The sequence below is a fragment of the Heptranchias perlo genome, chromosome 7 (assembly GCF_035084215.1).
Source record: "Heptranchias perlo isolate sHepPer1 chromosome 7, sHepPer1.hap1, whole genome shotgun sequence".
Classification (NCBI taxonomy): Eukaryota; Metazoa; Chordata; class Chondrichthyes; order Hexanchiformes; family Hexanchidae; genus Heptranchias; species Heptranchias perlo.
The window spans coordinates 11039398-11053855 of record NC_090331.1 but is presented as its reverse complement, the minus strand read 5'-3'; the positions used below and the strand labels follow the sequence as shown (position 1 = coordinate 11053855).

The following is a 14458-nucleotide window of genomic DNA, read 5'->3' as shown; positions in this document are numbered from 1 at the left end:
CAGCATGTTATCCCTGTCACGTGTAAAGAAGGGTGAGAGGATAAGGTCCACCAAGACCACCCCACCAGTTTATGTTGCAGCATCTCGCGTTGTTCACCCAGTTGCTAGCAATATTGTCTTCTGGCAGAAGCAAAAAAACCTGCGGCCAGTTCAGGAAAAGTTCTCATTTTCCCTGAGGCAATTAAGCAAACTCCAAGAGACCACAGTTGTCCATGATTCATCACAATTTCAACTAATTCGTAACTTACCCCTTATAACTGGAAATGTCCTCTTCTCTCGGCAACTTGTCAAATTCCCTTGTAAAGGACTATACATGTCCACACTCATCATATCTTGGCAGTTTGTTCCAGAGCGCAATGATGCTCTGTGAAAAGAAATACTTCCTGGCATCTAACCAAACTCGTTGCCTGTGGGATTCTATAGGCATTACCTCTAGTCCTAACATCCCCATTCATTTCAAATAGCATATCTAACTGTACTGTATCCAATCTTTTCATCATTCTATAAACATCAAATATATCCCCTTCAAGTCTGTTCTTTTCCAGAGTAACACTAATTCTTGAAACCTATATTCATAACAAAGAGCTCTAAGATTTGGCGTCATTCTGGTTGCCCTTCTCTGCACCCTTTACAGAGCCTTCACTATGTATGGGACCACAATGGACATCACACTCCCAACTGTAGATGTACCAAAATGTAATGAGTTCTTTATTTTACACTCAATGATACAAACAATACAACCTAAATCCTATTCGCTTTACTTGTAGCAGCCTGCAATGATCAGCTACAATGCACGTCTTTTTTTCTGTTCCGTTTCCGTTAACGGGTACCTTTCTGGTATTCCTGTGGTTTCCTAACTCCATGTGCACGATAGTGCATTTGTCCCCATGGTGCTGTCTAACAGTCCCAGTGCAGAGCTCTGAGGACCTCCCTTTGTTTACATAACTTCAGCCAGCTGTCTATCCAATGCAATAACTGTCCTGAGATCTAATTATTTTAGCATAGCCATCTTTATCAAATGCATTTTGGAAGTCAAGGTATACAATGTCAACTAGACTATCTTCATCCACCATTCCACCTCATCAAAGAACTCAAATCAAGGCAGGACCTACATTTCCTCATCCTCATTGATCACTCTGCGGCTTTCAGAGTGGACAACCATTCCAACCTTCTGCACCATCCCACTAACTTCTGCAACTCTTACTTGTTCCTTCTCTCTCTCCCCCTCCCCTCCCCCCCCCCCCCCAACAATGAAATGCCTTGGGATGGTTTGCTACATTCAAGGTGCTATTTAAATGCAGTTGTTGTAATTGAACATAAACTTACATTTATATATAGAAACTGCGACAAACCCAGTGCACCATTTGACTGTGGTAGGATGCACTTCATCTGTAAAGACCTGTTTCTGGATTTCTATTTTGAAGTATTCTTAAGGCTATAAGAATTATAGGCTAGGTGTTTCCACCAATCTCCAAGCTTAAGGTAACAGCTTGTGCACTGCTTGATACCAACTCAGGAGTAGCATAGGCCAATGACTGGGAGCAGCAGGATACCTGCCTACTCTGTTTGCCAGGGCAGTTGTGTTTTTGAGTGAATCTAACAGAAAAAAATGAAAATACAGGACACTGGCTGCTTGCTTTTAGATACTTGAAACTGTTCTTTCAACAACAACATCTTGCATTTATATAGCACCCTTTAATGTAGTAAAATGTCCCAAGGCGCTTCACATGAGCATTATCAGACAAAATTTGACACCGAGCCACGGAAGGAGATATTAGGACAGGTGACCAAAAGCTTGGTCATAGAGGTAGGTTTTAAGGAGCTTCTTAAAGGAGGATCCATTTAAGCGCCTTGGGACATTTTACTACATAAAAGGTGCTATATAAATGCAAGTTGTTGTTGAGGAAAGAGAGTTAAAGAGGTGAAGAGGTTTAGGGAGGGAATTCCAGAGCTTAGGTCTCGACAGCTGAAGGTCTTTTAAAATATGTCATTGGGAACTCTTTGCAGTTTAATTTTCTGTGTACTCGTTTTAGCACATTGGTTAATATATTGTCTTTAAATGTATTTGTGTTTTATTTTAACACAGTTGTTAACCCATTCAATGTAACCTGGTTAATGACTGCATTAAAATAGTGCACACGGGAGTTTAATACAAATATGATGATCAGTGGGGTAAAAATAGGTCACAGAGAAAATTAAACCCCTAATGTATTGAGTGAGTTGAAGTCCATAGATTTGTATGTTTTATCCTGATGTCTAGTTCTGGGGTCATCTAGATGTCAGATCCCCTCTGCCTGTGGTGTATTTTTAATAAGACCTTTTACAGGACTTACGCAGCACTTTGTACTCTCCAGTTTAAAAAAAAGTGCTCTGCAATTGTGGCTACTAAATATTTGTAAACACATCCTCAGCTGGGAAGGAATGCGACCCCATATCTTTTGTCTATCCCTGAAAGAAAAGCTTTCGCTAAACCTCGGCATGTACAAACAGATAATCATCAGTAGATATGGATTGAGAGCTAATCACCTGCATTGGGCATTAAACTGGTGCTGACATTAAGTGGGATAGTGTTGAATTGATGGCTTACAGTCTCAGAATGATGAATGTTAGCGGCTAGCACTGGAATTTGCTTGGTTTGCTCAGGTGTAGGGATGGGTGAATAGAGTCGTCTAAATCCATTCTCTACTGTTTGGTCAGCAGTGCAAGTGGATAAGGCTGAACTTTAAATCCAATCAGAGGAATAGGCATGTGCCTTTTGGTTGTTTGAAATGGGGGAATAAACAGTTGCTGGAAAATTTCTATTAAATTGTGATGGCTGCTCTGATTATTTAATGCTGTGGGGAAGAGCTTCAAAGTCCCAACTGCCAAGTGTTAGGGGCTTGTTTCCATGAGCTGTTTGTGACTCATTAATCTCTAACAGTTTGTATCCTAGTCTGAACTTTATTCAAGCTTGATTCCGCTTAATGAGCATGCTTTCCTATGCTCGGGCCCTAGTGTGAGCCCCTGCATTGCAGCAGAGCATTTTAACTGGGATTGGGAGAGAGAGGTACAGCAGAATCAATCCCATTGTGGAGACAGGCATCTCTTGGCAGCTGATTAGCACAGCACTGCTGCCTATCCTCACCTAACCCAAGGAGAATGTGCATTCAGGTCATGGGGTGAGAATGGAAGGTAAAAACAAACTTATTATTTCTTGGTTGGACCGTGATTATGATTACAGCATGGGGGGAGGAAGAATGGGGCAAAATACTAAATGTGTAAATCATATTTTGCTTTTTTTGTTGTCCCCTGCTGTGTTCTTAGTTTATGTTCGTCATATTAAAGTCAACATTGCAGATCGCTCATTCTTGATATATTTGCAAGTGCAGTGCTACCAGAAACAACAAAGCTAAAATGGCATTTGTAAAAATCTGTAGTTAGAGTAAGTAATGCTGTAGCCTACATAAAAATACTATTTTCATGGACTGAAATTCTTGGGAGATTCTGTAAATCTTATTCTGAGAGTAATAATAGATAAAGAATGGGCACAATCACACTAACGCTGAGCTCTCTCCATGGGTCAATTTTCCACTATTTTTAATGCTTCAGTAACTTTAGATGCACTCATTTAATCTTCAATGACTCCAGATTGACACTTACAATCCACTGAATTCATTGTCCCTCTATTACTGTTTTGGACTTTGAAGCTATCAGATCTCCTTTTCACACATGTCCTTGTTTGCACCTGCCTCTATAGCCTGATCTATGATCCGGATTCACCAAGCAAACTAACACCTCGTTTACACTATGCAAACATATAGAGATTAGTAGGATCTGAATTATTTTGCTCACACACGTTAAGGCTGATTTAGATCAGGAAGCCTTGCTCCTGTACTTATTCTCAGACCCAGAGTTGCTATCCACGTATATCCTGGACCAGTCACGTAAATACTGTGGCTACAATAGCAGGTCAGAAGCTGGGTATTCTATGGCGAGTGACTGACCTCCTGACTCCCCAAAGCCTTTCCACCATTTACAAGGCACAAGTCAGGAGTGTGATGGAATACTCTCCACTTGCCTGGATGAGTGCAGCTCCAACAACGCTCAAGAAGCTCAACACCATCCAGGACAAAGCAGCCCGCTTGATTGGCACCCCATCCACCATCTTAAACATTCATTCCCTCCACCACCGTGCACTGTGGTTGCAATGTGTACCATCTACAAGATGCACTGCAGCAACTCGCCAAGGCTTCTTTGACAGCACCTCCCAAACCCACAACCTCTACCACCTTGAAGGACAAGGGCAGCAGGTGCATGGGAGCACCACCACCTGCACGTTCCCCTCCAAGTCACACACCATCCTGACTTGGAAATATATCGCCATTCCTTCATTGTTGCTGGGTCAAAATCTTGGAACTCCCTACCTAACAGCACTGTGGGAGAACCTTCACCACCCGGACTGCAGCAGTTCAAGAAGGCGGCTCACCACCACCTTCTCCAGGGCAATTAGGGATGGGTAATAAATGCTGGCCTTGCCAGCAACGCCCACATCCCATGAGTGAATAAAAAAAGAAGCATTACTTTGACAAATATACCATTTTTACTGTGGCCTTTTTTGCAAACAGGAGGGGAAGAGAAGCATGGTTGCTGCAACGCAAGCAAATAGCCTTCGCTATCTCACATCCTCAACTTCTGCCATTTTAAAACTAACTTTAATAAGAGGAGGGAAAGAATGGAGGAGGATGTCTGGAGTCGTTCCAGCATAATGCTCACCTATGCAACATTTACACACAAGCAGTGTTAGTGGTGCATAAGGTGAATCTGTTTTTAGGAATATGTATCTTAAATCTGAATTGAAGATCAGAGTATTAAATGTGGTCAAAGTCCATTGATTTTGGTAAATCCAGATAAAATTCAATTTACTCAGTCAACATGCAACAAGGAAGGAAGAGTTATTTGACCTGGTTCAGGGTACAGAAGTGGAGCAAGTAGGCAACCTAAAAGTAGGGGAACATGGGGGACCAGGGTATAATTAGAATCAGTGCAAGAATAGAAAAGGAAAAAGCAAAATTGATGGCTAAGGTACTTGACTAGAGCAAAGCAAATAATAGTGAGGTTAAAAAAAGGACCATGCCCATTTTAAATGGAAGAAAAAGTGGATAATTCGAATCATCCATCATGAATGGGAAACATTCAAACAGGAAATAGAATGGATAAAATTAAGTACCTTCCGGTCAGGAAAAACGGAGTATAATGAAGATTGGGATTCCATAGGAGATCAGATCAAATTTGAAACCAAAAAAAGAAGAATTTGGTGTTTACAGGTCAAATTTTTAAAAATTACAGGAAAGCTATATATATATGAAAAAGGAGAATGGAAAGGCTAACCGGGAGAATGCCAAGCAAAGGCAGTGGCACGTGGAATTAAGGGAAATGCGACCACATGAGTAGAAAGATGGTTGGAGGGGAAGAAGGCAAAGGGTGGGGGTGAAGAGATGTTTCTCAGTTTGGAGAAATGTGATGAGTGGTGTTCCACAGGAATACTACATGCTATGTGCATAAATGATCTCGACTAGGAATTGAGGAAACAATATCGGAATTTGCTGATGACCACTATTTGGGTGTGTGGCAAATTGCGATGAGGACTGTGAAAGATTGGAGGAGAACATAGGCTGGGGGTGGGGGGCCAGTGGTGACAGGCGGCAGATACAGTCCAATGTACAAAATTGTGAAACAATACATTTTACATGTAATAATAGGATAAGGAAATGCAAGTTAAATGGTAAGACTTAGTAGATAAGGCCATAAAAAGGCAAGCAGAATCCTTGACTTTGTATCCGGAGACCCACAATACAAAAGCATGGTTTTAATTACTTAAATTTGTACAAGAGCTTACTTAGACTGCAGATCAAGCCTTGCGTACGGTTTTGGGCACCCCATTATAGAAAGGAAATGGAAGAGGTGCCAGGGTGTTACCAGGGATGAGAGGGTTACAGTTATGAAGAGACACTTGAGAAGTTGAAGATTTTTCATAGGCTAAGGGGTGTCCTGATAGAAACCTTCAAGATTATGGAGGTAAATAGTGATTGTTCCACTGGTGACAAGAGGGCACAACTTTGAGATAACAAGAAAAATCAAAAGGGTGTTTAGTATATGGAATTCTCTGTCGCAAACAGTTGACGAAGCAGCGTTCATAATTTTTTTTGAAAGGGAATTAGTTGCTTGAAAGGGGGGAATGTTAAAAGGTGTAAGCAGGAAAGTGGGATTGCGAAGAAAAATTCCAGCGCATGATGTCCCTGTTTCTGTCCTGTCACAGTCTATGACTGACTTACTGTACCTTCTGATTCGACTCTTATCTGAAATGCAGGTCGGCATGAATGCTTTTTGTATGTTAAATATGTCATAGAATCACGTCATCATTATCTTTTTGTTACATTCAAGCTGCTTTTCTGTTTTATCCAGACTAAACATTTTCACTAATGAAGTGGCTGTCTGCTCTTTAAACTGTAAAGTACTTTCAGGTGTGCATGATTTATTTTTTTAAAATGTGTTGGTGTTTAAAAGCAATTTACTAATGGCTATTAAATATGTCTTAATTGGTCTAAGTCTAAAATCAATTTTAAATACAATTACACCATCTATTAAAATATGGAATAATGAGGGGTGAAATACAGATGCGTGTGCTGTTCTGAGTTGATTTGAGGCCAGTAAGTACACATTCAGCTCAAGAACCCTCTACACATCTATAATTTACTAGCCACCCATTATTAACTTAATCTGCACAAGATACTTTTTCCTCTCTTTTTTGTTCCATGGATGGAACTTTCAACATCAGCGGGTCATTGGAAAGGAAGGTTGTGCAGAGGTGTACAGCAGGTGGCTGATCAGCTACCACCCGTTTTACACTCCCGCCGATGTGGAAAGTTCTGCTCCCAAATCTCTCTTTACTGCCTCTTGCAGGGGTATGGCGTCATGGACACCAGCAGCCCCCTCCCCCTCCCCCCCACCACCTCATCTGGGTGACTGTTATTCATGCAAGAGCTAATACAGTGAAGGCATCACAATCTAGCCTGACCCTGCCCTTACCTGACATCCACACATGAACACATTCCAGTTGGGGTCATTGGAATGTGACCAGGACTGAGAACTCTGGATGATCCCATTGCCCCCCCCTTTCCACTTCAGGCATCTTTAGGACAATTGTAGCTACGAATTGCTACCCCAGCTGAGATCAACTAACACAACATGGACTAGGGATTGAGCTTGGAGCTTTTGATCTGTATGGCTGAGTACTGCATCACACAGTCTAAAAATTGGAGCCAGACCTTTCAGGAGCGAGATTAGAAAACATTTCTACACACAAAGGGTGGTAGAAGTTTGGAACACTCTTCCGCAAACGGCAATTGATACTAGCTCAATTGCTAAATTTAAATCTGAGATAGATAGCTTTTTGGCAATCAAAGGTATTAAGGGATGTGGGCCAAAGGCAGGTATATGGAGTTAGATCGCAGATTAGCCATGATCTTATCAAATGGCAGAATAGGCACGAGGGGCTGAATGGCCTACTCCTGTTCCTATATTGATGGCCCCTAGTTTTGGTCTCTCCACAAGTGGAAACATCTTCTCTACATCTACCGAATCAAACCCTTTCATAATCTTAAAGACTTCTATCAGGTCACCCCTCAACCTTCTCTTTTTTTTAGAAAAAAGGATGGGGGATTTTTTAAAAAAGTACTTTTTAAACTGATTCCTCTCTTCCTGTCTGGAAACACCTTGCTAATAATCTTGGGAACTTGTGACTTGGAAAATTGCCAGCTATTGTGGACAGAGAATTGAGCAGGGCTGCTCTCATTTTCCTCCGAATGCCTTTGGATTCTACTATTTCAAGGGGCAGTTTGTTGGTAAAGTAGCAAACAATCCCACCAGACCAGTGTGTTTTTAAAAATTATATATATGCTAATAGTTGTTTTACATTCACAGTATTGAAAGAACCGCATAATTAAGATCTTATGTCAACAATTAAATGTGTACTGCTTGTTGTATTCCATCTGTTCAATGAAGCAATAGATGGAACGTCCTATGTGTTTAGTGAGGTTTTTTTAAAAGCGCTTCCCTTTTGGTTCTCCTGGACCCTGGACCAGTGGGCAAAAATGACCTGTTCCCGAGACTTTGACAGTGCTGATGTGTGTGTGTGTGTGTGTGTGCGTATATATATATATTTTTTTAAACTGCTGGAAATCTGAAATAAAAATTGAAAACATTGGAAATACAAGGCAGATCAGTCAGCATCTGGAAGAGAAAAGATAGGTTAATGTTTATCGTCAGGACTGACAGAGGTTCTCTACCCAAAATCTTTCCTCTCTTTCACTGCTGCTGTGTAACTAGCTGCTGGGAGGTGTGCAAGACCACTCTAGGGACAGTGTTCACTGCAGTCTTTTTTCCTTCTCTGTGGCCTTCACTTGGAGCCTCCCTACAGTGACACAGCCGAACGCAGCAGAATAGTGTATCGAACCTTTTTCCCATCATTCTATATGAATGCTGTTGCTGCTTCCACATGTGCTAGTTCAATTTGCATTATGTATTGGGAGAGACAGATAGCATTATAGTAAGAAATAGTATAGTATTAGGTGGGATCAGACTAAGAGAGAATACGAGACGGTGTAAGATAGGTTTAGAGTGCCTGTGTGTAAACACACGAAGCGTGGTAAATAAGGTTGGTGAGCTGCAGGTGCGTAGAGCCACATGGGAATATGATGCAGTGGAAATAATGGAGACCTGGCTCAAAAAAGGGCAGGATTGGCTACAAAATGTTCCTGGATACAAGGTGTTCAGGAAAGATAGGGCAGGGAAAAAAGGAGGCGGTGGGGGGGAGGTGGCAGTATTGATTTAAGGAGAATATTGCAGTGCTGGAGAGAGAGGATGTCCTTGGGTCAAGGACAGAATCTATTTGGCTAGATTTAAGAAACAATAGAGGTGCCATTACACTACTGGGTACATTCTATCGGCCATCAATTAGTGGGAAGGATATAGAGGAGCATATTTGCAGGGAAGTTACAGAGAGGTGCAAGAACTATAGAGTCATGATAATGGGGGACTTCAACTAAGCTAATATAGACTAGGATAGTAATAGCGTAAAGGGCAAAGAGGAGGAGGAATTTCTGAAGTGTGTCTAGGAGAACTTCTGGCCCAACGAGGAAGAAGGTATGCTGGATCTGGTTTGGGGGAATGAGGCGGGTCAAGTGGAGCAAGTGTCAGTGGGGGAACATTTAGGGAACAGTGATCATTGTATCATAAGGTTTAGATTAGTTATGGAAAAGGACAAGGAACAATCTAAAGTAAAAATAATTAATTGGAGGAGGGCCAATTTCAGTGGGTTGAGAATGGATCTGGCCCGGGTAAATTAGAATCAAAGATTGGCAGGCAAAACTGTAATCGAGCAATGGGCGGGCTTTGAAGAGGAGATGGTTTGGGGACAGTCTAGGTACATTCCCACGAGGGGGAAAGGTAGGACAACCAAAGCCAGAGCTCCCTGGATGACCCAAGAGATAGAGAGCAAAATGAAGCAACGGAGAGAGTTGATGAGGGTAATGCGGTTGATGTTGTGTAAATGGACTTTCAAAAAGCATTTGAATAAAATACCACATAACAGGCTTGTTAGCAAAATTAAAGCCCATGGGATTAAAGGGAGAGTGGCAGCCTGGATACAAAATTGGCTAAGGAACAGAAAGCAGAGAGTAGTGGTGAACGGTTGTTTTTTGGACTGACAGTGGTGTTCCCCAGGGGTCAGTACTAGGCCCACTGCTTTTTTTGATATATATTAATGACTTGGATTTGGGTGTACAGGGCACAATTTCAAAATTTGCAGATGACAAAACTTGGAAGTGTAGTAAACAGTGAGGAGGATAGTAATAGACTTCAAGAGGACATAGACAGGCTGGTGGAATGGTCGGACACATGGCAGATGAAATTTAACGCAGAAAAGTGCGAAGTGATACATTTGGCAGGAAAAATCGAGGAGAGGCAATGTAAACTAAATGGTACAATACTAAAGGGAGTGCAGGAACAGAGAGACCTAGGGGTATATGTGCACAAACCTTTGAAGGTGGCAAGACAGATTGAGAAAGTGGTTAAAAAAGCATACTGGATCCTGCGCTTCATAAATAGACATGATGTGGAGATGCCGGTGATGGACTGGGGTTGACAAATGTAAAGAATCTTACAACACCAGGTTATAGTCCAACAATTTTATTTGAAAATCACAAGCTTTCGGAGATTACCTCCTTCGTCAGGTGAGTGAGTGTGGGACTCCTTGAACGTTTCGCATTTATAGTCAGAGAACAATACCTGGTGATTACAGATAATCTTTCCAACTGCCCGTTGTCAAGGCAATCAAAGTGTTCAGACAGAGAGGTGTTACCTACAGGACCACCGAATACACAAACGGCCAGAACACAAGACAGAGAGAGAGAGGGAGAAACATCCGAAAGGAAGAGAAAGACAGAGAATGACCCGTTGTATTAAAAACAGATAACCTTTATTCGCTGGTGGGGTTACGTATAGCGTGACATGAACCCAAGATCCTGGTTGAGGCCGTCCTCATGGGTGCGGAACTTGGCTATCAATTTCTGCTCGACGATTTTGCGTTGTCGTGTGTCTCGAAGGCCGCCTTGGAGAATGCTTACCCGAAGATCGGTGGCTGAATGTCCTTGACTGCTGATCTGCTCAGACGAGGAGGAACGCGATGGACACCTACAGACGCTGAAAGACGCCCTCGTAAGAACGGGATATGACGCTCGACTCGTCGATCAACAGTTCCGACGGGCCACAGCGAAAAATCGCATAGACCTCCTCAGAAGACAAACACGGGACGCAACCAACAGAGTACCCTTCATCGTCCAGTACTTCCCCGGAGCAGAGAAACTACGCCATGTTCTCCGCAGCCTTCAACATGTCATCGATGACGACAAACACCTCGCTAAGGCCATCCCCACACCTCCACTACTCGCCTTCAAACAGCCACCCAACCTCAAACAGACCATCGTTCGCAGCAAATTACCCAGCTTTCAGGAGAACAGCATCCACGACACCACACAACCCTGCCACGGCAACCTCTGCAAGACATGCCAGATCATCGACACAGATACCACCATCACACGAGAGGACACCACCCACCAGGTACATGGTTCACACTCCTGTGACTCGGCCAACGTCGTCTACCTCATACGTTGCAGGAAAGGATGCCCCGGAGCATGGTACATTGGCGAGACCATGCAGACACTGCGACAACGGATGAACGGACACCGCGCAACAATCGCCAGACAGGAGGGTTCCCTCCCAGTCGGGGAACACTTCAGCAGTCTAGGACATTCAGCCACCGACCTTTGGGTAAGCGTTCTCCAAGGCGGCCTTCGAGACACACGACAACGCAAAATCGTCGAGCAGAAATTGATAGCCAAGTTCCGCACCCATGAGGACGGCCTCAACCAGGATCTTGGGTTCATGTCACGCTATACGTAACCCCACCAGCGAATAAAGGTTATCTGTTTTTAATACAACGGGTCATTCTCTGTCTTTCTCTTCCTTTCAGATGTTTCTCCCTCTCTCTCTCTGTCTTGTGTTCTGGCCGTTTGTGTATTCGGTGGTCCTGTAGGTAACACCTCTCTGTCTGAACACTTTGATTGCCTTGACAACGGGCAGTTGGAAAGATTATCTGTAATCACCAGGTATTGTTCTCTGACTATAAATGCGAAACGTTCAAGGAGTCCCACACTCACTCACCTGACGAAGGAGGTAATCTCCGAAAGCTTGTGATTTTCAAATAAAATTGTTGGACTATAACCTGGTGTTGTAAGATTCTTTACATTCATAAATAGAGGCATAGAGTACAAAAGCAAGGAAATTATGAACCTTTATGCAACACTGGTTCGGCCACAACTTGAGTATTGTGTTCAATTCTGGGCACCGCACTTTAGGAAGGATGTGAAGGCCTTAGAGAGGGTGCAGAAAAAATTTACGAGAATGGTTCCAGTGATGAGGGCCTTCAGTTACTTGAATAGACTGGAGACCCTGCGGTTGTTCACCTTAGAGCGGAGAAGGTTGAGAGAAGATTTGATAGAAGGGTTCAAAATCATGAAGAGTTTGGATAAAGTAAATAAAGAGAAACTGTTCCTATTGGCAGAAGGGTAGGGAACCAGAGGACACAGATTTAAGGTGATTCGCAAAAGAACCAAACGGGACGTGAGAAAAAAACCTTTTTACACAGCGAATAGTTATGATCTGGAATGCGCTGCCTGAAAGAGTGGTGGAAACAGATTCAATCGTGGCTTTCAAAAGGAATTGGATAAATACTTGAAGGGAAAAAATTTGCAGGGCTACGGGGAAAGAGCGGGGGAATGGGACTAACTGGATTGCTCTTACAAAGAGCCAGCGTGGGCTCGATAGGCCGAATGGCCCCCTTTTGTACTGTAACGATTCTATGATCTTCTCAACTGGGTTTCTGGAATGCAACCATTTTTCTATGTGGCAGAGATACCTTAATGAAGCCGTTATCTGCAGCAAGTGAAATGTTCCCATTACCCAGTCATTCACATTAAGCAAACCACATATAACCGATGGTGAATGACTTGGTGCCTTTTTTATTAAAACGATTTTCCAACTTTATCCTAATGAAGCCATTGCCTCTTGCTGGATTACTATTCCATGGTTCTTTGTCCAATTAAAAATTCTTCATGGGTGGTAAATGTCAGCCTGCTAATGGCCAAGCTCAATTCTGTCCACACCTAACGGCTAGTGTGGGTCACTGGATAGTGATTAAGAGCAGAAACCCTGACAAAATTTTCCCCTTCCCCACTTGGGGATGTTGAGGCCAATTACAGCAGCACAGTTGCCACCCCGATTGAGATCAGCTTACTCGGCACAAACTGGGAATCGAACCTAGTCTCTGCCTCAGTATCACCAGATGGCGTGATTACCCACTGAACCATTGGGGCAGCCAAATTTTTCCTTTTAAACAAATGTTGGTATTAACGGGCATGTACAAACTATGGTAGTGATTGTAATATGCAGCTAGATTTATGTTGCCATTTTTGTTTTTTTGCTGCAGCTCCAAATCAGCGACTGGAACCAATGACGCTGCCAGGAATCATATCTTGTTTACTAAGTCTGCTGTGCGCGGCTTTAAATCTAATCCGTGGGTTTCATGCAATGGAAAATATATTGCAGGTGAGATATGCAAATTTGTGAGCATTTTCACAGCAGCAACATTAACATTTCCTCAAACCAATATGTTCATTTTCTTAATGAAATTTAAATTCTGCTATGTACACTGCAACACAAACATCTGCCATCCAAGATCTGGGCCCCCTGTTGGTGTGTGCAGCCAATCAAAATCGGAGGTAGCACTGGCTGCACGCAACAAATGTTATGTGCTGCCTGCATCTCAACGACCGGGCGCGGGTTAATCACACGCAGCGATCCCAGGGCCCGTTTTCGGGGGTTAACCAATTTAACCCCCTACATCACCAGTTTGTACCAATTTCCCCTCCCCCCTTCAAGAATTTCCAGTCTCATCTGGGATGTGACAAGTAGTCTACAGAGGTGGAGGGAGGGAAAATCTGAGGGCAAGTTGACCCAGGCTGTTCTCGTGTAACTGTTAATGGGTAGTTACAGACTAGCATTGGCAGAGTTCTGTGCCTGCTTTCTAGGTACATGGCAGGAAACAATAGAAAGGGATGATGATGAAGATTGAAAAATTATCTGATGAGAAAAATTCTGATAAGTTTCGAGCCAATTAATGTTCCTTAATAAGTACAGGCAGGCACTGGCGGTGCTGTGGCTGATGTCTGCAATTGAGTGCTGATCAAATCTACACTGAAAGGTTAAATAATTCTAACACAATTACTTCCAAGTTTATTGAGTGATCATCTCGATTTGATTCCAAGGAAGTAAGTGAGTCTTTCGAAATCCAGCCTGGTTTGTTAACAAGAAAGTAGCATACCATAAAAAGTGCATGTTGTAATGTGGCTTGGAACTGACATTATAAACTGCAAAAGCAAAGTAGTTTATCAAGCTCACCTCAACCCTAAGGGGAATTGCTGCCCCCTTAATACGATGTAGGGTGTGTCATCCCTAGTAATATGTACAGATTTAACATTGCACACTGTTATTTTCCAGCTTTCTGGTTTTTTGGGGGTTTGTGAGGGTGACAGAAAGCTCCTGTGATCAAATTGTGTAAATTTGCAGAAGTGATGCTGTACCAAATGATCATAAAAGCAGTGGTAGTGTAGTATAGTTCTCTGTGTGTTATACTGCAGGGTAAATGCCATATTCCTAATATATATTTTTGAGAACTGTGCCCCCAAATTTGGACCTACAGCTTGTTTTACTTAGTTCTTGTGATCATTCATTCCTCATTAATACACTGGCTTTAGTACAAAGTAAATGGATCAACAATGTCCATGCAGTTGAATGTTACGTAACA

The 14458-nt window shown here is 42.6% G+C and overlaps 1 protein-coding gene across 3 annotated transcripts in view; it reads left to right on the top strand.

The window, feature by feature from the left end:
* The window catches only part of sec22a (SEC22 homolog A, vesicle trafficking protein), an 85888-nt gene that overhangs the window by 46484 nt on the left and 24946 nt on the right, over positions 1–14458 (top strand). For all 3 annotated transcript variants that reach the window (XM_067987069.1, XM_067987070.1, XM_067987071.1), the window contains exon 5: positions 13082–13200. In XM_067987069.1, coding sequence (XP_067843170.1) covers positions 13082–13200 — 119 coding nt within the window. The remainder of the gene's footprint in view (positions 1–13081; positions 13201–14458) is intronic.